This window comes from Pantherophis guttatus, chromosome 4, assembly GCF_059756535.1.
Source record: "Pantherophis guttatus breed Tessera chromosome 4, ASM5975653v1, whole genome shotgun sequence".
Classification (NCBI taxonomy): Eukaryota; Metazoa; Chordata; class Lepidosauria; order Squamata; family Colubridae; genus Pantherophis; species Pantherophis guttatus.
The window spans coordinates 85,349,006-85,374,997 of NC_142066.1; the positions used below are offsets into that span (position 1 = coordinate 85,349,006).

The window sequence follows — 25,992 nt, forward strand, 5'->3', positions numbered from 1 at the left end:
TCACTATGAATATGCATAAGGGTACATCTATGGAAATGGTGTGGGATGCAAGTAAAGCATATATGAGAGGTATTTTGATATATCTGAACAATAAATATAGAAATAAACGGGGAAAAAAGGAAGGATTTGGAAGAAGAAATTAAAAAAAAGGAACAAGCTTTGATAACGAACCCAGAAAATAAAAGAGGCAATTAATTTACTAAAAGGGCAGTTTAAGATGTTAATGGCAGACCAGGTTGCAACTAATCTACAATATGCCAAACATAATACTTTTTGTAATGCTAATAAACCAGGTAGATGGTTAGCATACTTGTTAAGGAAGAAACAAAAGTCACGGACCATAGAGAAAATAAAATATAAAGGTAAAGAGGTTTATCAACAAGAGATGATTAAAAAATCATTCTTAGAGTTTTATACTAGGTTGTATACTGGTGACAAAATTCAAGATATAGATATAGATAGATACTTACAGAAAGAGAATATTCATATAATTTCAAAAGAGCAAAGGGAGAGTTTAAATCAACCGATAACTTCTGAGGAAATTATGTTTGCCATTAAGCAATTGAAAGTGGGTAAAGCTCCCGGGACGGATGGTTTGACAGTTGTTTACTATAAAAAACTACAGTTGAAATGGTGGAACCACTTAAAAAATTATTCAATAGTATACAATTTGGAGGAGGGGTACCTCCGTCTTGGAAGACAGCCTTTATTTCTTTGATCCCAAAGGAGGAACAAGATCACATGTATCCAAAAAATTATAGGCCGATATCACTTTTAAATATAGATTACAAGATTTTTGCTAAAATAGTAGCAAATAGATTAATGACAGTTATGCAACAAGTGATCCATCATGACCAAACTGGTTTTATAAGTGGTAGACAAATGAAAAGTAATGTAAGGCAAATTGTTAATTTGTTAAGAGTATTTGGGGAAGAACAACCAAGTCCCTGCAGTGTTAATATTTCTCGATGCAGAGAAAGCATTTGATTGACTGAACTGGCATTTTTTACTGAAATTAATAGAAAAGATGCAATTTGGAGAATGTTTTACACAAGCTATTAAGGCAATATATCAGAAGCAAACAGCGCAAATAATAATTAATGGTGGTTTAACAGATAATTTCAATATAGAAAAAGGAACAAGGCAAGGATGTCCCTTGTCTCCATTATTGTTTATCTTATTGCTGGAACTTTTGTTGAATAAAATACGTGGGTCAGATGAAATAAAGGGAATTAAAATTAGGCAGCATGAGTATAAACTACGAGCATTGCAGATGACTTGGTTGTTACTTTAACCCAACCAGTACAATCAGTTACAGGTTTAATGGATATAATTAATCAATATGGACAAGTATCTGGATTTAAAATAAATGCAGGTAAAACAAAGATAATAACTAAAAATATGACTATAAATCAAAAAGAAGAAGAAGAAAGACTAACAAGATTTGAAATAGTAAAGAAGGTCAAATATCTAGGAGTTTATATTATGACTTCAAATGTAAAATTATGTAAGCATAATTATGAACCGTTGTGGCAAAAAATACAGAAAGAGATGGAAAAGTGGAAAAAACTACAACTGTCTCTGATGGGAAGAATAGCCGCAGTAAAAATGAATGTCTTGCCAAGGTTTTTATTTCTTTTTCAAATGATACCAATACTTAAAAAAGATGAAAATTTGAAGGAATGGCAGAAGGGTATTAGTAACTTTGTCTAGGCAGGAAAGACACCACGAGTAAAGCAAAAGATAATGCAAGATATACGTGAAAAAGGAGGTCTCAAAATGCCCAATTTAAGACTGTACTATGAAGCAGCTGCCCTTTCAGCAGTTAGTGATTGGATGAATTTAACAGAGGAAAGAATACTAAACAATGAAGGATATGATTTGGTTTATGGTTGGCATGCTTATCTATTATATGATAAAAGAGTGGATAAGACCTTTAAAAGTCACATATTAAGGAATGCTTTATTGCGTGTCTGGAAAAAGTATCAATATAAATTAAATGATAAGTTACCAATGTGGACAGCACCCAGACACACGATAGAGAATATAAGTGTAGAGCAAAAACAAGATGAAATTATATATAAGGAGCTTCTTTATAAAGAAAGAGGCATATTACAATTAAAATCTATGAATCAATTAAGAGAAGAAAGAATAATTAAAACATGGTTTCAGTATGGTCAGCTGCAAGCCAGATGGAGAGAAGATCAAAAAATTGGTATTTGGCAAGAGGATGAGAATTTGGTAAAACAAATGAGAGATAAAGGCCAAATGCATATAAAATAGTTGAAATAGACTCAGAAACAGAGCTAGTTAAGGATTGTATGATAAAATGGGCACAAAATATTGGAGAACCAATAATGATGGGAACGGGGGAAAAATATGGGTTAGAAATATAAAATTTACGCAAGCCCAGAACTTAAGGGAGAATTTTTATAAAATGTTTTATAGATGGCATTTAGATCCTAAAAAGCTAGCCTGTATGTATTCAAGTTTACAACCTAAGTGTTGGAGATGTGAATGTGAAGATGCTATGTATTATCATATATAAATAAATAAATAAATAAATAAATAAATAAATAAATAAATAAATAAATAATTTTATTTCTATACCGCCCTTCTCCCGAAGGACTCAGGGCGGTGTACAGCCTATTAAAAACACAAAACGACATCAGTTAAAATAGTTTAAAATTATTAAATAAATTCAGCTAAATTTTAAAACCCCAGAAATTTAAAACCCAATTTAAAATTGTTATGTTGATAGCCCAGCCTGGCCGAACAACAGGGTCTTGAGTGCGCAATGAAATACCCGGAGGTCAGAGATCTTATGTATTTCCGGGGGCAGTTCATTCCACAGGGCTGGGGCACCCACAGAGAAGGCCCTCTCCCTGGGTGTCACCAGCCGACATAACTTGGCCGATGGCACCCTGAGGAGGCCCTCTCTGTGGGAGCGAACTGGCCGGTGGGAGGCTATTGGTGGCAGAAGTCGGTCTCGAAGGTACCCGGGTCCTATGCCATGGAGCGCTTTAAAGGTGGTAACCAGCATCTTGAATCGCACCTGGAAGACCACTGGGAGCCAGTGCAGCTCGTGCAGGAGGGGTGTCACGTGGGCGCAACGAGTTGCACCCATAACCACCTGCGCGGCCGTATTCTGGACCAGCTGGAGCCTCCGAGTGCTCTTCAAGGGGAGCCCCATGTAGAGAGCATTACAATAGTCCAGCCAGGAGGTGACAAGGGCATTAGTGACAGTGCGTAAGGTGTCCCGGTCCAGAAAGGGCTGCAACTGGCGAATCAGGTGAACCTGATAAAAGGCCCCCCTGGCCACGGCTGTCATATGCTCTTCTAAAGACAGCCGTGCATCCAGGAGGACACCCAGATTGCGAGCCCTCTCTGTGGGGGGCAGGGATTCACCCCCAATAGTCAGCGATGGCACCTGCTGACTATATCGGGACGCCGGAAGCCACAGCCACTCAGTCTTGGAAGGGTTGAGTCTGAGCCTGTTCCTCCCCATCCAGACCTGCATGGCCTCCAGGCAGTGAGACATCACTTCGAGGTGGTGGGGTGGTCAGTGGTGGAGATGTACAGCTGAGTATCATCAGCGTACAGATGACACTTCACCCCAAAACCACGGATGATCTCACCCAGTGGCTTCACATAAATGTTGAACAGAAGGGGCGAGAGGACTGACCCTTGTGGCACTCCCCATGCGAGGTGCCTCGAGTCGACTTCTGCCCCCCTGTCAACACGAACTGCAAGCGGTCAGAGAGGAAGGAGGAGAACCACCGCAGAACTGTGCCCCCTATTCCTAACCCTCTCAACCGCTGCAGCATGATACCATGGTTGATGGTATCAAAAGCCGCTGAGAGATCTAATAGGACTAGGACAGAGGAGCAGCCCCTGTCCCTAGCCCTCCAGAGATCATCCACCAACGCGACCAATGCCGTTTCTGTGCTGTACCCCTGCCTGAAGCCTGACTGGTACGGGTCCAGATAGATAGCTTCATCCAGGTGCCAGGGAAGCTGTTGTGCCACCACGCTCTCAACAACCTTTGCCACAAAACGAAGGTTGGAGACTGGACGGTAATTAGCTAATTCAGCCGGGTCCAGGGAAGGCTTCTTGAGGAGGGGCCTCACTCCCGCATCTTTCAAGGCGGCAGGAAAGGCACCCTCACTCAGAGAAGCACTTATAATTCCCTGGAGCCAGCCTCGTATAACCTCCCGGGAGGCCAGTACCAACCAGGAGGGACACGGGTCCAATAAACACATGGTGGCACTAATCTTACCCAGAACCCTGTCTACATCCTCGGGAGCCACAGGATCAAACTCCTCCCAGATAATATTCTCAAGACCTGCCCTCGTCTCCTCCCCTGGACACATCCAATCGGAGTCCAAGCCCTCCCGAATCTGAGCGACTTTATCATGCAGGAATTGCACAAAATCCTCAGCACGACCCTGCAAGGGATCTTCCCGCACTCCCCCCCCCGAAGAAGGGAGTGGGTCACCCTAAACAGGGTGGCTGGGCGGTTCTCTGCAGATGCGATAAGAGGGAAAAATGGTTAGATTTTGCCACTTTTATTGCCACTAGGTAGGTCTTGATATAAGACCTCACCTGTGTCCGGTCGGAATCGGATTGACTAGTCCTCCAAATGCTCTCTAGGCATCTTTTCCAACGCTTCATCTCTCTCAGCTCCTCAGAGAACCAAGGAGCCAATTGAGATCGGCATCGGGTCAGAGGCCGCAAAGGCACGACACGGTCCAAAGCTCCGGCAGCCGCACTCTCCCAGGCGGCCACCAGCTCTTCAGCCGAGTCGTGTGCCAGAGTCTCAGGAAACGGAGACTTTCGGGGTCCATCAGGTGCCTGGGACGGAACCATTTGGTCGGTTCCGTCTCCCTGCAACGGGGGAAAGTGGTAGGAAAGTCCAAGTGAAGGAGCGAATGATCTGTCCATGACAAGGGTTTGATGTCTAGGTCCCCTCTACCAAGATCATTCAACCACTGACCAGAGACAAAAATCAGATCCGGAGTGTGTCCCCCTATGTGAGTTGGGCCTTGAACTAACTGGGTCAGGTCCATGGCCATCATGGAAGCCATGAACTCCTGAGCTGCCTCTGACGCCTCACCTGCAGAGGGAAGGTTGAAATCCCCCATGACAATAAGTCTGGGGGTATCAACCGCCACCCCGGCAATGATGTCGAGTAGCTCGGGCAGGATCGCTGCCACGTGGCAGGGAGCCATGTACGTAATCAGCAAACCCATCTGTACCCCATGGCCCCACTTCACAAAAAGGGACTCACATCCGGCTATCTGAGGAACAGTGGTCTCCCTTGGACCAAGACTTTCCCTAATAATCACGGCCACTCCCCCACCCCTCCCCTGGGCCCTTGGCTGATGAAATGCACGGAAATCTGGTGGGCACATTTCAATGAGGGGGACCTCCCCTCTTGGCCCAACCAGGTCTCTGTAATACCTGCCAGGTCTGCACCCCCCTCCAAAATAAGATCACAAATGAGGGGGGGCTTATTAACAACCGACCTGGCATTATACAACGTCAGCCGCGGACCCTGGGCTTGAGACTCTGCGCAACCCAGGACACGAGTCGCGCATAGGGGGCCAGAGTGCATAATTGCTCGTAAACAGCATGTACGCACCCCCAGCACATGATATGGCCCCCTGCGCCCATCATACCTGCCCCTCCCATTCATTATTTCAATTACATTGCCCTTCCTATCGTCCCCCTGCTCCCTGGTTAAATTTCCTCTCACGACCCCTCTGTTGCAGCCAATCAACCCATCACCCCGCTCAGTCGCTATCTGAACCCCCCGGGTCCACTTTTATAACCCCCTCCCTTCCTCCCAGGTCCCCTTATATGGTGGACATGTAAAAAAATCAAGGCTTTTTGGATAAAAATATGGTGGATTATTCAAAATATTTTAAAGAAAAAGATAAAATTTATCCCACAGTTCTTTTTGTTGGGCATAGTTACAGATTGTATGGTTATAGAGACTAAGCTGATTTTAAATTTAATAACAGCAGCTAGACTTTTGGTGACACAGTACTGGAAGAAGGAAGATTTGCCTACGATTGAGGAATGGACGTTAAAAGTAGTGAACCTGGCAGAGATGGCAAAAATATCAGCGTATTTGAAAGACCATTCAAATAAAAGATATATACTGGAGTGGAGAAGATGGATTGACTATATTCAAAACAAGTATCAGACTAAAAAGCTTCAAATAGCCTATGAATGAAACATTCAATTTAGTTTTTTAGTTTATGTCTATAGTTTGTTTTTGAACTATGTGGAGTTAAGGACCAAGGGAGAATTTGGAGTCTATAAAATGTTAGCACATTTTAGTTTATGATTGTTAAATGCTATACCCTGTATTTGCTCTGAGAAGTCCGGGGAGGGGGGTGGGGGAAGGGGGAGGAGGGGAGATGGGAGGGAGGCGGGGAGAAAATGTTTGTATCTTTGATAAAACTTTTTAATAAAAAAAAACACCACTTCCTCTTCTTTAGGCCCCACTACTAAATTTATCAAGGGCTCTCTGTGGAACCCAAAAAGGAATCACCCAACACCACTAGTACTGACTTTCATCTTCTGCCATCATATTGTACACTTACGCCTCCCTTCTTTGGATCAGGCAGTCTTTAACTCTGTTTTCCCTGCCCATAACACCACTTCTTCTTCCCATTATCACTTGGTTCCACCCTCATATTCCTTTCTTCCTTCCCTGTCCAAAGGTTATGCCATCCACAACATCCATAACCTTCCAAAAACAAATCCCTTCTCCCTTCCATCAATTCTACTTTCTCTAACTCTTTCTTCTTATAACACTAAACATTCAATTCCTCCTACCACTGTCATCCTGACTTCCAAGTCAGCACAAGTCTGTGCAGACCAACTTAAAGGCAACTTTCTGGGTTCCACTAAAACTTCCTCTCTCCCTTCTACTAATGTATATCCATCTATAAAAAATGGAGGTAAGAAGAACAGTTTCAAAAATAAAACAAACAATCTAAATGAAGTACTTTGGATCAATGCTCTGAAATATATTTGGATCAAACTTTAGCATCAATTCTCTGCCTTTAGTAAAATGCAAGTCAGATTCAAAAAAACTTTCAAAATCATTTCTTTTATATAGGTTTAACTAAGGGTTTTAAACCTCAAAAATTTCCAGGAAAAAAATCAAAATTGTATTCAGAGCAGAAAAGAAAATATATCTACATAGCTTTTATATGCAGATGAAAGAATTCAAAACAGTGAGAGGCAAGGCTGCATGAGCAGGTCACACTTTCCCCCCTCCTTTCTCAGACAGGCTAAGAGAAAGGGGAAAAAAATAGTTAAAACAAGCAGAAAAGCCTCACTCCCCCCTTCACTCGGCATGCTTTCAACAAAACAACACTCTCTGAATTTCTCTCTAGTCTCAACAATTCACAGATATTTTCCACAAATTTCTACTTACTTCACAAAACCTTACAATAACAAAACCTTGCAACTTACTGTTTCTTTATACGAAAGGGAATCAAAGTACATTCACACCAATTTTTACCCTCAACACACTCACATTTGCGCTGCAATCAAACTGCTTGTGTACACCAATTTCACATGCAAAAATCCCACTTCATGCAAACCAATCATTACAATTATTTCAGGGAACTTTTTCACAAGCCAATGAGCTCCATTTTCTAAATAATTTTGCATAGTATTATTAGAGGATTTCATCCTCCATCCAGCTCTTTCCACTTTTTCTTTCCTTGGTCAATCTGTAGCTCATTCTTCAAGCAGTGGGAAAACTCAGGAAGTAGTTTTAATCACAAATGTGATTTTGGGCCCTAACCACTGCCTGTTTCCCATAGCTTCAAGCCCAAGCTTACTTAATTTGCTGGCCGGCCCAACATATCACAATCAATTCAATTCCATTCAATTCTACACACTATCATTATAGATGCACATCAACAAAATAATTTTTAACAGAAATCACATGAAATTAATCAATTCAAATTATTTGAGTCTTCCCATTTAGACAGACTTTACCTTTTTATTACCTGCTAAACTCTAGGTGGGAAGAACAATAAACAATTTCTTCTTTATTCTTAGTTCTTTCAGAGTTCTCTGGATCTTTTAAGAATGGTAAATTATCAAAATCTTTATAACACTGCAATATTTTGTTTCTCCTACTCTGGGGTCCTACTTTTCTCTTTCATCAAACACACTCTCACACATTCCATCTGACATTTCTGAAGCCAAACGGGAGATGCCTTTTGAGCAATCTGCCACTGATCTATGTATGGGTATTGGTCCCAATGGCCATCCTGCGTAATGATCTGATGTACCTTGGATATCACTATTGGATTCAACGATCCTTCTTCTGGCCACCTTACGCCAAAGGTAGGCCATACATTTATACAAAACATCTTCAAGGTATCCAGATCACATGGGGGATCACCATAGTCTTCACTAAAGGCACTTTTAAAATTGGCTAACATGCATTGTAACGGTGTCCTGGGGACACTATTACGACCACCCATCCTAACAACACTACCACTGACCCATGGCGCCTGAAACTCAAAGGTCACCAATGGGAACTGCAGCAGTTTAACTACCCACACAATCCTAACAGGGAGACTCAAACTCCCAACAGGAGACTTGAACTCTTCACTGGAGACTTTAGGATGACACCTTGTCTCCTAGGGGGGTGATCAGGCCCCCTCTTCCACCGCTAAATTGATGGGTACCCCTTTTACATATACTTGCCTACAGGCATCTTCCTCCTGGACTTTTGTCCTGGGTCTGGCTGACCTTGTGGATCCTTGACTGATCTGCTTCTCCAGCGGGTTCACGGCATTTCCTCACCGAAAGATTCCGTAGACTTCAATGGAGTCCTAATGGCCGGCTAGTGGACTTTCCTTGGGAAGGTGTCAGTCCCCGCTGTTCTGTCCCCAACCCCACGCACACACACCACCAGACGTTCAGGAGTTAAAGGCCAAACCAGCCGGCAAAATCCTTTTCCTTATGATAACGGAACTTGGCAACAACCTAGTGGCTGCCTGCCAAGGGTTTATTATTTACAAAGAGGTGAGATAACTTCTCCCCACTTCTGATATATCAAAGGAAAGCAGCTCAATAATTACAATCAAGTCCAGAGATAATCCAGTCTTAAAGCAAAAGTCCGGCAATGCAGAATGGCGTGGAAGCTTTCAGCTTTGTTTGTCACAAGATTTGACTGGCCACCATGCTCCCTTTTATATCCTGTGGGGTGTGGTCTAGTGACTCAGCCTAACCTCGGGCACGCCCTTTCTTCTGTTGCGCGCGCTTATCTCTGCGACGCTGGCGTGGGTCCAGCCAAGACTTATTACCCCCATCACTGTCCATCTGTGGCTGCGTGGACGTGCTTGGCCCCGGCCCTATCTCTTGCTCTTCGGCGGACACCGAAGGCATTGCCAGAGAGGAGGGTCCTGGAGAGGGAAGCCTTGCCAACTCCTCTCCTTCACTCTTGGAGTCCTCTCCTGCCGATGACACAGGCTCAGGTAATGGAGCCACAACACCCACTGGGGCAGGCCGTCAGGCAGAGCAATGGTCTCTGTTCCTTAGTCCCATCTGGAGTGCCATGAAATGTTATGGAATGATGAGACCAAACAACATTCCTGGTCAGCCAGAGACAGTTTATTGCACAGTTTCAGAATCAGATTTGTATCTGCAATTCTGAACCAAGAAGAGCTCTGATACAATTGCTTTTATACATATCCAAGACAAAGGATTTTGTGAGCCCAGCAGTTTTCCATATATGGTTAACATACATTTGTTACATGATAATTGATACTTTCTAAATTACTAAATTCCTACGTTATTTTCTAGTTCATAAGATTATTTTAGCTAAACAACCTTCCTCAGTTCTGTGATTGCTGATGCATAGATTCATGGCTTTGGATAATAAGTAACTTTTGTTTCATATGGATGTCCTTGCATTCTTGACAACTAGGCCCCTCAGAAGATATATATTACCAAGAATGGAATTTAGCTGACTTAGTGTAATCTCTAAACAAGCACATTTCTTTCTTATAATAATGTGAATAAAGAGGGTCCTTCAGTGTTCATATAGCTGACCATGTACTATTCCTACATCATTCACATTATTTGAATATCCACATATTTAGGTAGTATTCTGTCTAAATGGCCTTGCATGTTTAACAACATGTTCAGAAATACAATAAGAACAAAAGAGAGGATTTTGTTCAACCAGACTTTTGAATTCTTAAGGAAGGGCCTTCTTATCTCTTAAGGATTTTCCAGAAAACTAAAATATTGTCTAGGAAGATACTTAGGTCTAAACTGCTTTAATCTTCTATACCAGTGATGGCTAACCTTTTTGCCATCGCGTGCCAAGAGGGGGGGGGGTGAGGGAGAGTCGTGCGTGCGCGTGCCCACACCCATAATTCTATGCGCCCTGCCCTGTGCATGCACGCGCAACCGCCCTCCCCCCCGGCTCCTGGCATGTGATGGCCTGGTAGCCCCACTAGGAGTCTCTAGGAGCCCCTCTAGGAGTCTCTAGGAGCCTCTCTATGAGTCTCTGGAGGCTGGGGACAGCAAAAAAGTCACTTCCTGTCCCACCGGGAGTTGGGAAATGGGCCATTTCAGGCCTTTGGAGAGCCTCCAAGGGAGTGGGAAAGGCTGTTTTCACCCTTCCCAGATAAATAGAGAGGATCTGGAGCCAGGTAAGAAAGAAAAATGGGCCTTTCCCCCTCCCAGGCCCTCTGGAGGCAGGAAACAGCCTGTTTCCCAACTTCGGATGGGCCCAGAAGGCCCAAAAATTAACTGGAAGGTGGGCGCATGCACCCCAGAGCTGAGCTGGTGTGCCCACTGATATGGCTCCACATGTCACCTCTGGCACTTGTGCCATAGGTTCACCATCATGGTTCTATACTTTTCTATACTTTTCTTTTAATACTCTGCATTGAATAGTTTATAACTGAATTCATATTTTAATGATTGCTTTTTAAAAATCATTTGACTGGTTTTTAGAAATGTTGATAATTTCTGAACTTTAATATTGTAATCTATTGATATTTACAAACTTGACTTTCTAAACGGAAAGATGTGTGTTGAATCAATGGATCTTTGGATATATAAATTGTAGCCTGTTTCAGAACATGCTTCTATGAAAGGTATTTCACATTATTGCTTTTATTTCCTACCTTGTCAGTGGTATGAATGACTTTAATTTTCAGTAAGCTTTTGAAGGAGACTGGGTTGAAAGTCAACAACTAGCCTAATTCTACAACGATTTTTTTTATTACTGAGAGCATATTTAATAAGAGACTTTCTAACTGCAGTGTACTTGGCTTTCAACAAGCACATTTTGGAGGAGGATTTTTAAAAACATGAAATAAATGTTTCATATGTGTATTATTGTGGCTGATGAACATTTATACTAAGGAATTATGCTATCTTAAAAAGGGAAACCAGTAAAATTAAGGTTAAATCCTGATTACTTCATGGACACATTTGGGTAGTTTTCTTGGCAACACTGAGGAGGAGAAGTGCACTGCCTTCTTCCAGGATACTGTTAAAAATTTGCTGTTTAATTTTCAGTTGTATGTGTGTGATTGCACATTTGCTATTGTTTGTGATTGCCATTCTTGATAATAGTTTCTTAAATTGTGCTTTTAATTTGTTTCTGTTTGCCTCATTGTTTGATTTGCTGTTGTTCAGGTAATAATGTGCTCATTTTATTTACAGTTTATTATTAGAGGTTCCCAGGTATATTATTACAGTTGGTGTATTGATGTGTTGCTGTGAAGAAACAGCAGTATCCTAAGGGCAAATGTTCTCTTTTCAATGAGAATCTCCTCTTCCCTTCAACTCATAACTATTTCAGCATGCCAAAAAACAACAACCCAACCTTTTCACATCCCCACATTTCTGAAATTGTAATACAGTAAAGAGCAACTATTCTTTTAGCATATCTGTGGAAGAATGAGAATGAGTCATGCTTTTACCCTTGTTTAATTGAAACATAAGAAAGTGAAAGTATAATTTAACTTTCAAAGGGAAATAATGATTTTATATTGTTGGAGGTTTTTTATTTTTTCCTTTGTTTTTTTTTAAAAAACTGCTTTACCAACATTTTATCTATCAAAATGTGATTATGAGATTATCTCTATTTGACACCTTTCTTAGAAAAGTTCTGGTTTAGTTGTGAGGCTTCTTTTATTTATTTATTTATTTATTTATTTATTTATTTACTCATGTGATCAGACCAATGTACAAAGCATTTCTTTTCCCAATGCCCCTTACAACAATAGTCCAATGTAATAAATTGGGGTGTGAGCTACTATTGGTTTCAAATCACTGACTATCTGACAAATCACTAATCCAGCACAGCAGCACTGTATGCACTGCAGATCATAGTAATGGTTTCAACAGATTCTTCTTCTCTAAATGTTTTCCTTTGTAATTTTCCCTTGTAATTCCCATGTTTTTACCATTGATCATTTGAACTGGAAAAAAATGAAACTAGTGATTGTGAAAGAGATATATGACTGTATTATCTCAAGGCTACATCAAACTACTACTACTATAGACTACTACTTCTTACATTTTATAAAATCACCCCTCTCTTTTTTCATATTGCACAACAAAGAACTGCAAAGGAAATTAAACTATTGAAAGGAAGTGCTAAGTAAAGAAAGTGTAAAATTGCTTATGTTAGTTGTCTTTTGTTTTAAAATCTTTAAAATCTCCTTCACTTTATGATGTTTCATTCTGCTTATCTTAAGTATTATCTTCCCAATCTGCTCTTATGCATGTGAAAACATTTAATGGTTGTTTATTTTAAGGATTCTCTCTCTCTCTCTCTCTCCCGCCCTCTCTCTCTCTCTCTCTCTCTCTCTCTCTCTCTCTCTCTCTCTCTCACACACACACACACACACACACACACACACACACATACATTTCATACATATGGGAGTAGCATTTAACATAAGAGCTATTTCAATTGCTTTATGTGTGCTGTTAGGAGATTGTATGATTCACTCATAGAATGAGTGGAGGGAGGCCACTGTACCTCAGATAGCCGGATGTGAGTCTCTCCTGGTGAAGTGGGGCCATGAGATGCAGGTGGGCCTGCTGATCGCGTACCTGGCTCCCTGACACGTGACAGTGGCCCTGCCCGAGCTTCTCAACGTTATTGCCGGGGTGGCGGTTGATACCCCCAGACTTTTGGTCATGGGGGATTTCAACCTGCCATCTGCTGGTGAAGCGTCTGGGATAGCTCGGGAGTTTATGACTTCCATGACAGCCATGGACCTGACACAACTAATTCATGGCCCTACTCATGCGGGAGGACACACTCTGGACTTGGTTTTTATCTCTGGTCAGTGGCTGAGTGGTCTGGATATAGGGGATGTAGTTATTGAACCCCTGTCATGGTCGGACCATTCTCTCCTGAGGCTGGACTTTTTGACCGCTGCACCCCACTGCAGGGAGGTGGAACCGACCAGGTGGTTCCGCCCCAGGTGCCTGATGGATCCTGATAGGTTCCAGAGGGAGCTTGGACCAGTTCCTGAAACTCTGGCTCACGACTCAGCTGAAGACCTGATAGCTGCCTGGGATAGGACGGCCACTGGCGCTCTGGACCGAGTTGTGCCTTTGCGGCCTCTGACCCAACGCTGAACCTGCCCGGCCCCTTGGTTCTCTGAGGAGCTGAGGGAGATGAAGCACCGGAAAAGATGCCTAGAGAGTGGTTGGAGGGCTAGTCGCTCCGAATCCGACCGAACACTAGTTAGGTCTCATATTAAGACCTATCTAGTGGCGATAAAAGCGGCAAAGTGTAACTACTTTTCCACTCTTATTGCATCGGCAGATAACCGCCCAGCCGCCTTGTTTAGGGTGACTCACTCCCTACTACATCAGGGAGCGCAGGAAGATCCCTTGCAAGGGCAGGCTGAGGATTTTGCACAGTATCTGCACGATAAAATCGCTCAGATTTGGGAAGGCTTGGACTCTGACTGGGTAGATCCTGGCGGGGTGACTGAGGCTGGTCTTGAGAATGTTATCTGGGACGAGTTCAACCCTGTGACTCCTGAGGACGTGGACAGGATCCTGGGGAGGTTAAACGCAACCACATGTTTATTGGACCTGTGCCCCTCTGGCTGGTACTGGCCACCTGGGAGGTAACACGAGGCTGGCTCCAGAGGATTATAAATGCTTTTTTGAGAGAGGGTTCCTTGCCTCCCGCCTTGAAAGAGGCGGTGGTGAGGCCCCTCCTCAAGAAGCCTTCTCTGGACCCGGCTGTTGTGCAAACTACCGTCCGGTCTCCAACCTTCACTTCGTTGCGAAGGTTGTGGAGAGTGTGGTTGCGTGACAGCTCCCAGAGTACCTGGATAAAACCGTCTATCTAGATCCATGCCAGTCCGGCTTCAGGCCTGGGTACAGCACGGAGACGGCATTGGTCGCATTGGTGAATGATCTCTGGAGGCTCGGGACAGGGGTTGTTCCTCCGTTCTGGTCCTGTTAGACCTCTCAGCGGCTTTTGATACCATCAATCATGGTATCATGCTGCGCTGGCTGGGGGGATTGGGGGTGGGAGGCACCATGTTGTGGTGGTTCTCCTCCTATCTCTCTGACTGGTCACAGTCCGTGTTGGCAGGGGGGCAGAGGTCGACCTCGAGGTGCTTTGCTTGCGGGGTGCCACAAGGGTCAGTCCTCTCGCCACTCCTGTTCAACATTTATGTGAAGCCGCTGGATGTAATCATCCATGGTTTTGGGGTGCGATGCCATCTGTATGCTGATGACACTCAGCTGTACATCTCCACCCCAGACCACCCCACCACCTCGAAGTGATGTCCCAGTGTCTGGAGGCCATGCGGGTCTGGATAGGGAGGAACAGGCTTCGACTCAACCCTTCCAAGACCGAGTGGCTGTGGATACCGGTGTCCTGATATAGCCAGCTGGTGCTATATCACTGGCTATTGGGGCGAGTCACTGACCCCCACAGAGGGGGCTATTGGGGCGAGTCACTGACCCCCACAGAGGGGGCTTGCAACTTGGGTGTCCTCCTGGACACACGGCTGTCTTTAGAAGAGCATATGACGGCCGTGGCCAGGGGGGCTTTTTATCAGGTCCGCCTGATACGCCAGTTGTGCCCCTTTCTGGATCGGGACTCCTTGTGCATGGTCACTCATGCCCTCGTCATGTCACGCCTAGACTACTGCAATGCTCTCTACATGGGGCTCCCCTTGAGGAGCACCCGGAGGCTCCAGCTGGTGCAGAATGCAGCCGCACGGGTGATTATGGGAGTGACGTGGCGCTCCCATGTAACACCTCTCCTGCGCGAGCTGCATTGGCTCCCAGTGGTCTTCCGGGTGCGCTTTAAGGTATTGGTTCTCATCTTTAAAGCGCTCCATGGCTTAGAGCCAGGATATTTGCAAGACCGCCTGCTGCTACCGTTAACCTCCCACTGGCCAATACGCTCTCACAGAGAGGGCCTCCTCAGGGTGCCGTCGGTCAGGCAATGTTGGCTGGTGGCCCCCAGGGGGAAAGCCACTCAGGGGGCATCCGCCCTGTGGAACGAGCTGCCTCCTGGAATACGGCTGATCCTGGACCTCCGTATCTTCCATAAGGCCCTGAAGACTTATTTATTCCACCAAGTTGGCCTAGCCTAAATGACTCTTAATTGGGATTTTAAATTTTATGGACTTGGGGGTTTTAAATTGGAAAGCCAATGATTTAATTCTTTTTAATTATCTTAACTTTTGTATTTGTATGTTTTTTAATTTTGGCTGTTCACCGCCCTGAGTCCCTTCTAGGAGAAGGGCGGTATACAAATTAAATAAATAAATAAATAAATAAATAAATAAATAAATAAATAAATAAATTGCATCAGCCAGAGAAACTGATTATTTCTGACCTTTTAATCTATGTAGTCATAGTTCTAATGTGGAGGGTTGGAAGATCGTTAGCAACAGATTTGGAGTGTCCCCTCAAAAAAATATGGCAAACAAAATTAAGGGGGATTTTCACTAATCATTAAAACATGTTAAAACACACACATACACACACACACACAAGAGTATTTTAGATGAATAAAGCTGCATCTTGTTTCTCATGCTTTTGGGCTTTTGAGAATGTGTAATATCTATACCTATAATATCTTGAACTGCAAGGTGATCAAACTGCTCAATCCTAGAGAAGATCAACCCTGTCTCCTCCTTAGAAGGCCAGATCCTGAAGATGAAACTCAAATACTTTGGCCACCCAATGAGAAGGAAAGACTCACTGGAGAAGAGCCTAATGCTGGGAATGATTGAGGGTAAAAGAAGAAGGAGATGACATAGAATGAGGTGGCTGGATGATAACTCCCCCAGAAAGGCAATGGTGCTTTACTCGCTTGCTGTTTTTGAACTGAAGCCAGCCCCTTTGGTGATTATCTCACTTTATTCCTATAGTTCTATTGGGATATTTTGCCTGTGGTATTAAATATGTTAGCAAAAAGGAAGGGGGAAAGAAGGAGACATTGGCAGCCTTGTGCTTGACAGATGACTTTCCCTGAGTTGACGGTTTCCTTGCCTGTCAGCTAAGCAAGCGCTGGTAAGTGGAAGAGCACTAGAAGGGGAGGGCATTTGTGGGCGTGTGAAGAGAAGAGAGCTAGAGGGAGTAAAAGATTCAGCTTGGAAGGGATAAAAGCTGCTTTTCAGAGCAGAGAGCAAAGACAGAGAGTCCTGCAGATTGCAAGGCAGAGAACTGAATGCTATTTCAGTACTTCTGCAAATACTTTCAGGCCTTTGATTCAAGCAGCTGAATTGTCAGCAAGGGTTTTTCTACCTCACCTTCCTTCACTCTGAGAGAGATCTTTCAGCTGGTATTACTGATTGAATCCTTGGCTTTTTGAATAAACAAATCAAAAGAAGTATCTGTGGTGGCTTTCCATCTGGAGCTCAGCCTTTAATACCATCTATTGCTCAGAGGAGCATGGCATGCCACCAGGACCTATCTCGGAGAGCATCTGAAATTCTTTCTGGTTGCATACCCTCCTTCTAATCAAGGATGTAACAAAGGGGGATATTTGAAGGCAGGGAAAAATGTTTATTGCTTTTGGTCAGTCTTAAAAAAACAAAACAAAAAACAAAACTGGAGTGTGTGCATGTCTTGGTTGATGCATCCATTCTCTAAGCTTTAACCAAAGTAAAAAACCAAAACAAAACACAGAGTATGGAGTCTCCAACAAGGGAAATTGAAGAATTTGAGAGCAACTCTTTGAAATACTTACAACCAGAACAAATAGAGAAAATATGGCTTCGCCTCAGAGGACTGTAAGTAATTCTTGATCATTTCTTACCTGTCTTTTTCCCCAGCTTTTCTGGCTTTGCTTTAGACTTTGCAGTACATCCAAAGACATTCCACACCTGCTTACTGTACATCCAATAATTTTCAGTCAGTCACTTGCAAGAGTAAACAAACCCCATATGTTTTGTTTTATAATCTGCAATTGCATATTACAATGAAGAAATATCATTTATGTCAGCACAGAATTATTTATTTTAATAGGCAAATATGATTGAAAAACAACCACATTGTATCATAACTAACCATACTGATCTGTTTATTTCAATGCTTATTTGTTCAATTCTCCCCTATCTATTCCCAATGCTCTGGCATGTGGAAGGATACAGACCTGAAAGTCACATGTAAGGTCAAAATGTTCATATTTAATTTTATTAATATTTATGCCCATGCTTCAACTTTATATGATCTTACTTTGTGCTATATTAAAGGTATCAGTGGAATAATGTTAAGTAATTAAGGAATATTTTATCCAGGATTTGCTCTCATTTCTTTCTCTTTCTATGGCTAGGAAATTAATGGAAGAAATCTTCCATTTGTTTTTTTGGCTACAGCACTAATTTCATACAATTTTTATCTTGACTTTAAAAAAATTGCCAGTGTGCTAAACTGAGTACACCCAGATGTTTGAAAAATAGTAATTTCTTGCTGCCCCCTCCCCAGTTTAATAAACTATGCTGTACATTTCCTAGTGATTCATGAGGCATGAAGAGAAGACTTAGCCAAAAGTAACTTAAATCACCTTCTTTTTACTCATATATCTCAACATGCACTTTCAGCATTTTTAGCATGTTTAGTTATATATGTATAGATGAGTGTAAGTCTTTACTTGGTATAGTGCATAACATACAAAATAAAATTATTTTGACAATTTTGTACTAAGACTAGAAATGAATATGATCAATTACAGGAAGAAATATAATCAAGCTAAATGACAGATCTTCATAAGTATTCCAAGTACAATTAAAAAAGCACTTGATTTTTTCAGAAACTGTGCTTAATATTTTTCTATTATATGATTATTTAAAATATTTAGTACAAATTCAGACTGTCCTGGTGGCCAGCAGTGTATGTCTATCTTCTGGTCAATTAATAATAATATAATGATTTGTTCTGTATCATAGCTATAGAATTTCTTGTGTAGTTATATCAGTTCCAAAGGGCTACCTCTACTCAGACTTTCTCACAGTGATGCATCAACCACAATGTACTTCAAGACATTTTTGGAACATGATCTTTGTGTTAAAAGTTAATTTCTCCATCCTCTTGAGGTTGCCCGAGTCTCAATATGGAATGGAACATAGCAGCATATTTTTCAATAATTAAGTTTTACCATCTCCTTCAGTAAGAAAGAATTTACTCGAAAGATAAATTGCTTTTTAAATTATGCCACATTTTGCTAATTTGTTGTATGTGGACTTGATACTTTACAATCTCAGCTTTCTGGCTGAGTTGAAGACACTTTCAAAATAGTACTTTCCATTTGTTTGGAATTTTATGTAGAAGGAAAAGTATCCATTTATTTTAACAATCAGGAGGTTATATAAAGAGTTGCAGCAGAAAAGAACAAGCGAGATTTTTCAGAAAGGTACATAATTTAATTTAATGTATCCATCCATTAGTGTGATGGAAATTTTCTATCATTATCCAGTACCCTTTGGAAAACATTTAATAGGAACTAAAAAAGCCAGAATACATTGGCAAAGGAACATTAGTACAAATAGTAAAGTTATTAGAAAAAAGTAATAATGACATGCTATACTTAGTAGAAAACACACCTATGCAAGGCTAATGCATGGGAAATTGGCAGTGTATAGTATAACAAATAATCTGATTCTGCCTTCTGCCTCTGATGTTGTTATTTCTCTGGATGTTGCCCTAAAGGGATGAAAAAAAGCTTCTTTACTGCATCCTTAAATCACCCACAAAATGATTTATTTATTTCTTCACATCTGTGTAACATATGGTAGTTTACAGTAATAAAAACAATGTAGCAAAATACTGCTGAGATTTTACCATATATGTGTTCAATCAGAAATAATGAAGAAGCCGGGCCATTCCATTCCCAGCTTCATGAAATGATGCAGGTTTGATGAAATTATGCAAACTTAAATGACTGTTAAATTCAAGATGGTACAGTACTAGTTTGTCAGTGGTTGGCTATAACCAATTCTTGATCATGGAAATGCATGCCTAGAAAGAACTCCAGCTATCAGTAACAATCCAACTTTTTTTTTTAAATAATTTTATTAACGATAAACAAACATACATATACAAACATACACACATAAAAACAAACTATACATAAACAAACTGTACACTGAAATCAAGTCATGCAACTTGAGCTTTGTGAATAGAGCTACATCGGTAATTTGTATATCCATATATCTATATATATATATATCCTTCATTATATAATGACTTTTCTAATGGAATGGGAATGAAATTCCCTACCTCACAACATCTTTAAGCAGAGGTTTTTCCAGCCTTGTCTGGAATGGAAGTACCAGAAATTGAAATTAGGAGCATTTCTGTGCAGGTGTAGCTTGTTTACAAGCTTTATATTTATTATATAGCCAGCTTTTGAAATACATCACTTAAGATTAGTAGACTATATCTACGATAAGTAGAAAATAAAGCAGGCTTTTAGACTCTCTGCAGATTTAGTTGTCCCTCTTCTATTAGGGAACAACAGATCAGGAAAATCTGAAAACACACTTCAACTCCTGTATTCTTAGGTCTGTTTAAGAACACTGGGTGGGTTTGTCAAACATATCTAGAGTAATTTTACCTTGAACTGTCTGGATTTTTGCAATAGCTATGTGGCAACAGCTTTCTGGTTTTATTCATAACCAATTCGCTACTAAGCCAGTAATTAACTTCTTGCTGCAAGTTAGCATAAAGTTATGAAAATGCTGGACAAAGCATTTTGCAATCTGTTTTATGTTGTAGAGCATCTATGAATCTCATAGTTTTATGTAAGTATGGTGTAGAAATTACCCATTGCCTAAAGCCAAATTTATTGAATTGATTTTCACAGGTAAGAATACTTCATGGATCATTATAAACATGTCTTCATATAATGCCAACATTACTTTATTGTTTAATAATGATAAATTTGTTAGGTTTTCCATTAGTATTTTTGAGGACCAAACTGTGAGCACTGTGTTTCTTGGGTAATGAGTTAGCCCTTCTATGGCAGTTGCGATGACTTGGAGAACCTTTTATTAGTACTTTAAAAGCTTGTCAATTAATATGATTTGATTTTAGGTTTTTCATATCTAATAGCCAACATGTTTTATATTGAGTATAATAAAAACAATAAACTATAAGGTAACTAATCTTAAGGTATCATCTGTTAGAAAGCTTAAAATAAAAAATATACTACATGATTTCAAACTGTTTTGATGAGTGGGGATGGGAGAAAAATTAAGGTGAAAATGCTAGTGGTATGTTTCCCAGAGAACTTTGCTACCCAATTCTACCCATAATCACCCTTTTGCCCCTGACAAAATGGCAAAAAACCTAAACCCTAACCTAAAATATTTTGGCTGCATGTAGTCCAATGATGTCAGCCCTTTACTTGGTGGTTTCCTAAGGCCCGCTTGAACATTTGATGCCTCATCCTTGATGTGATGTCATCTATTTATTTATTTGGAAATGTATATTGCCGCCTATTCAGATACAGATACAGATTAACAGAGTTGGAAGGGACCAACCCACACCCAGTAGACCCTACACCATTTTTGATAGATGACAGCCCAGTTTCTTCTTGAAAGCTTCCAGTGATGAAACTCCCACAACTTCTGAAGGCAAGTTGTTCCATTGGTTGATTGTTCTCACTGTCAGAAAATTTCCCCTTATTTCCAGGTTGAAATAACGTTGTTCAGTTTCCATCCATTATTTCTTTTCTGGCCTTCAGGTGCTTTGGAAAATAGCTTGACCCCCTCCTGTCTGTGGCAGCCCCTCAAATATTGGAACACTGCTATCATATCTCCCCTGGTCCTTCTCTTTTCCAGTGCGCTGTTCCTACAATCCATAGCTGGGTTGTTCCTCATTGTCCTGATGTGACTGGGTGACATTTTTTATCCCGCCTCTCTTCGTACTGTGGCCACGCCCATGATCCCATAATACCCCAGTCTTTCACTCAGTCACTGAGAAGACTGGTATGGTTTTTTCCCTCTTCGTACCCTTTTCTACCAATTTATAGAATGCTTAGGTGTTTTCCTTTATTTTTCATTAGTTTTTTTCTCTGGAGAGATTTCTTTGCCTGCTGCGGGGCGTGTGTGACGTGTCTGGGGCTCCAGGCCATCCCACACCCATTATATTACCTTATTATTATCGGAAGACAGCTCGGGGATACTGGCCCCTCGGGGCAGTTCCCTTATAGGCATTTAGCCACCGGTGTGTGAGTTTGGGCTCCCGGTCCACTGGTAAACCCACCCACACCAATTCTGTTAATTTCTGTAGGCTCTCGCTAGTGGTGGCTCTGGAGTGCTCTGCACGGTTCACCCTGCAGCCTCTGACGTCCCTTGCTGTTGCCTGTTTCTTCCTTTCCGCTGCGGATCTGTGGGGGCTCTCACTGCCGCTTATCTGTGGGAGTCAGTGGAGCCACGGCTAGCAGCACGATAATTAAGGCGGCGGCGAGCAGAATGGAGCTAGCATGTTGGGGCCACAGACAGCTCGCGGACAGCAGAATCTTTCCGAATGGTGGTGAGAGATATTGGTGGCGGTTGTCGGTTCTGCTACCATACATTTAAATTACAACAATTTGCCTCCCGTCCGCCATTTTGAATTGCCGTTTTCCCTCCATTTTACTCCCAGCCGCCATCTTGTTTGTCCCCGGGTCTACTGCAGGCGCCATTTTGCTTAAGGGCACCACACACCATTTGGACTGAACCAGGGGAGGCTGTGGCTGCCATTTTTGCTGTGGGCAATGGCCACCATTTTGTTGGGCCAGAACTGCAATGGAAGTCAAAGAGAGCCATTTGTTCTGATGTTTGGCATTTATTCCCAGTTACCATCGGGCCTACACCTTAATCTGACCTACTGCCATCCCCTATTGATTGTGGCTCCTGGCTCCTGGCCCTTATAGAGACCTCAATATTTGCTGTTTGAAGGTCCGCCAATTTCAGGTGTACTGCTTGACGGACCACTTGTTTACAGATTGGGAGATTTTTGATATATCTCGCACTCTCCCCGGACCAGGCAAGCGAGGTTTGTGCGTGATACAACGATCGCTAGGGCCTCTACTTACCTGTACATAGTTCCTTGATTTGAGAAAAAAAAGATGGCGGACTCCCCTTTATCTTCCGACCTTGAACATGAGGCCAGCCCACCGAGGACTCAGGCCAAGCATAAGGCCACACCTCGAGGACGTTCAAGGTCCTCTCACGCTTCCCATCAGCCAAAACCTGCTGTGGTCGCAGAAAAGGATGAGTTGCGCCGGCATAGGGCACTCGAACGTCAGTTCGATAAGGCCAGGCAGGCTTCTGCTTCCACTTTGGCTCCTGCCAGTCAGGTCCCAGCTGAGGCACCCAGAGGTCAGCACCAGGCTATGGACACCGGGGAATCGTCTTCAGCTGTTAGGAGTCCCTTTGGTGGGTCTCTGGGCCTTTCCAAACGAATGTTGCTATCCTTACCGGACCTATCGGTGGCAAGTTTGGCGGAGGCGGCCCCTTCCTTGCCACGCCGACCGGAGGCATCCTTCACTCCAAAGGCTGCGGGGCTCCGCACTCAGGAGGTTCATCTCCCAGCATCAATGGTGGATCTGCAAGCATTAGTGTCTACAGCACTGTCTTCCTTGCTGGCAGCCAGGATACAGCAAACTTCTCTTCATCCATCCCAGAGTCAGTTGACACATCCCACGTCTCGCTCTGCAGGTCACCATCGCTCCCGTTCATCCGCTCGGGCTAAGTCGTCCTCTTCGGATGAGTCGAATCATGGTGAAACAGTTCCGGAGGAGATCGAGTTCTCTGAGGACGAAAACCTGCAGCCGGATGCTCCGGTTTTTTCTGGACTGTTCAGACTGTCCTTATTTAAGTCTCTTTTACATAAGGCACGTCAGACGACTAACATTGGAATTCCAGAGACATTGTCTACTGAACCCTCTACTTCGTCGGGGCCTCATGATGCCCTCTTCTCATCGTCCAAGCAGGACAAAGATTTCATTCCTTGCCTTCAGCTTTTCTCAGACGTATTACAATCTCCTTGGTCTCAGCCTGGCTCCTTGACGGCCCCCAGTAGTCTATACAAGAAACTGTACTGTGCGGCTCCAGAGTTGGATGGGCTGTTGGCATTGCCCATTGTTGACCAGCCCGTAGCGAGTCTTACTTCCTCTTCAGTAGTTTCCACTGACTCTCTGGATGCCCTTAGGGCTGAGGACAGGAAGACGGAGCTAGCCTTTCGCCAGACGCACCAGGCCATAGCTTGGGTGATAAAGGCTGCAACGGCAATGTCCTTTTTCAACCAGGCTTCACTGATTTGGCTACGGCAGCTCCAGGAGAGGTTACCCCCGGAAGAGACACGGATGCATCAGGATATAAATAAGATCGTGGCAGCCACAGAGTACTCGGCTGATGCATCCCTCAATTCTGTGAAATTCACCTCATGGGCTTTAGCCACTTCCGTGACTTCCCGTTGCCTTTTTTGGCTAAAAAACTGGAGGGCTGACACCAAGGCCAAATGGAAACTTGCGGCAGCCCCATACAAGGCCCCGAATCTTTTCGGACCTTCCCTCGATCCGGTGCTGGTGGAAGATAAAGATAAGCGGAAACTTCTTCCGACTTCCTTCCGCAGACCTGAGAGGCGTTACACCCCATATTCTCAGCGACAGCCCTTTCAGACATCCTCAGGGCCCGGGGGGTCCTACACTCAACGACCTTTCTTCCAGGCGGCTGACCATTCCACTGACCGACAGCGGTTCCGTGACAGGGGCAGGAATTCTTCCTCCGCCAAATGTCCCTTCCATGGCACAGGATTCAAACACTTTCACAGGAGAAAGTGACTACCAGTCGCAGGGCCCCATTGGCGGTCAAATGCAACTATTCGGCCTCCAATGGGAGCAGTCGACCACGGACGCTTGGATACACTGTACCATCACGACCGGACTCACCATCGAGTTCATCGACCGTCCTCCATTTTGACATGTGTGTTGCCCAACTCTCTTGTTCGAGAAGGACCGATTGCTGAGGGAGGAGATTCATCATCTCTAATGCATCAAGGCGATAGAGTCAGTGCCACTGGACCAGCGTGGTTCAGGCTTCTATTCGGTCCTGTTTCTGGTGCCCAAGAACTCGGGGGGGCTGGAGAGGCATTTTGAACTTGAAACATCTGAATCTGTCGGTCTGTTACCGCAGATTCAAAATGCACTCTCTCCGCTCCATACTCGGATCCATGAGACGGGGAGACTTCCCTCAATCAGTCGACCTCAGGGAAGCATACCTCCACATCCCAGTGGACCCTGCACACTGACGGTACTTTCAGTTCCAGTATGGGGACGACCATTATCAGTATTGTGCCATGCCCTTTGGGCTTTCCTTGGCCCCAAGGACCTTCACCAAGCTGGTAGCGGTTGTGGCAGCCACCCTCAGAGCAGTGCCGATGAGGATTGTGTGTTACCTGCACAACATCCTTGTCCTGACGTCCTCCAGAGAACATGCTCAGCAGGATCTGGATCTGGTGATCACGACTTTTCAGAATCATGGGTTCTCGATAAATTTTCCAAAGAGTCACTTGATCCCTTCAACCCGACTCCAGCAACTCGGAGCAATAATAGACTCTGTGAAGGGGCAGGTCTTCCTATCACCAGACCGCACCCGGAGCATCTCCGAACTGATCCACCAGGTGTTGGCACATCGGTCCATCCCTCTTCTCCATCTCTCTCAACTGTTGGGGAAGATGGTCTTGTGTTTCTCGATTGTCCCTTGGGCTCGACGTCACTCAAGACCATTACAATGGTTCCTACTCCCCTTCCAACGGGCCGGCCGCAGCGACTAACTTCACAAAGTGACCCTACCACCCCAAATACGTCTATCACTGCGTTGGTGGATGGGACCTGCCCTAGGTCGGGGCTCCTTCTTTCTGGAGCCAGCCCGCCAGACTCTAATGTCAGACGCCAGCCTGCTGGATTGGGGAGCTCATTTCCGCAACTTGGTGGTGCAAGACCGCTGGTCTCCAACAGAACGTCGTCACTGCATCAATCTTCTGGAACTGAGGGCTATTCGATTTGCGCTGCAGCATTTCCAGTCCCATCTAGAAGGTCAGCATGTCTTGGTCCTCACAGACAATATCTCAGCCAAGGCCCAGGTGAACAAGGAAGGGGGCACCAGGTCCAGAGGCCTGATGTTGGAGGCGGAACATCTTTTGACCTGGGTGGAGAAGCATGTCCTCTCGTTGACAGCAGACCATATTTCCAGGGTCGAAAATGTTTGAGCAGACTGGCTCAGCCAGGAACTGATAGACCCGGCAGAGTGGCAACTTCACCCAGACTGTTCTGGGAGGCGACACTTCGATTCGGGATGCCAGTGGTCGACCTTTTTGCCACTCCCTTGAATGCTCAGCTCCCTCATTACATGACTCAATATCCATGCCCGACAGCCTTCTGCACTTGGTGTTCCGGCAACCATATAGACCCCACATCAGCACAGGTTCCGGACA

General features: G+C 43.5%; 1 protein-coding gene across 5 annotated transcripts in view; it reads left to right on the plus strand.

The window, feature by feature from the left end:
- PDE1C (phosphodiesterase 1C) overlaps nucleotides 1-25,992 on the plus strand; it is a 1,150,117-nt gene that overhangs the window by 554,855 nt on the left and 569,270 nt on the right. For 2 of the 5 annotated variants that reach the window (XM_060686093.2, XM_060686095.2), the window contains exon 1: nucleotides 16,609-17,303. The exons of the other annotated variants lie outside the window; for them this stretch is intronic. In XM_060686093.2, coding sequence (XP_060542076.1) covers nucleotides 17,203-17,303 — 101 coding nt within the window. In that variant the 5' untranslated portion in view covers nucleotides 16,609-17,202. Of the gene's footprint in view, nucleotides 1-16,608; nucleotides 17,304-25,992 lie in introns of those variants that run through there. 5 annotated transcript variants of the gene reach the window in all.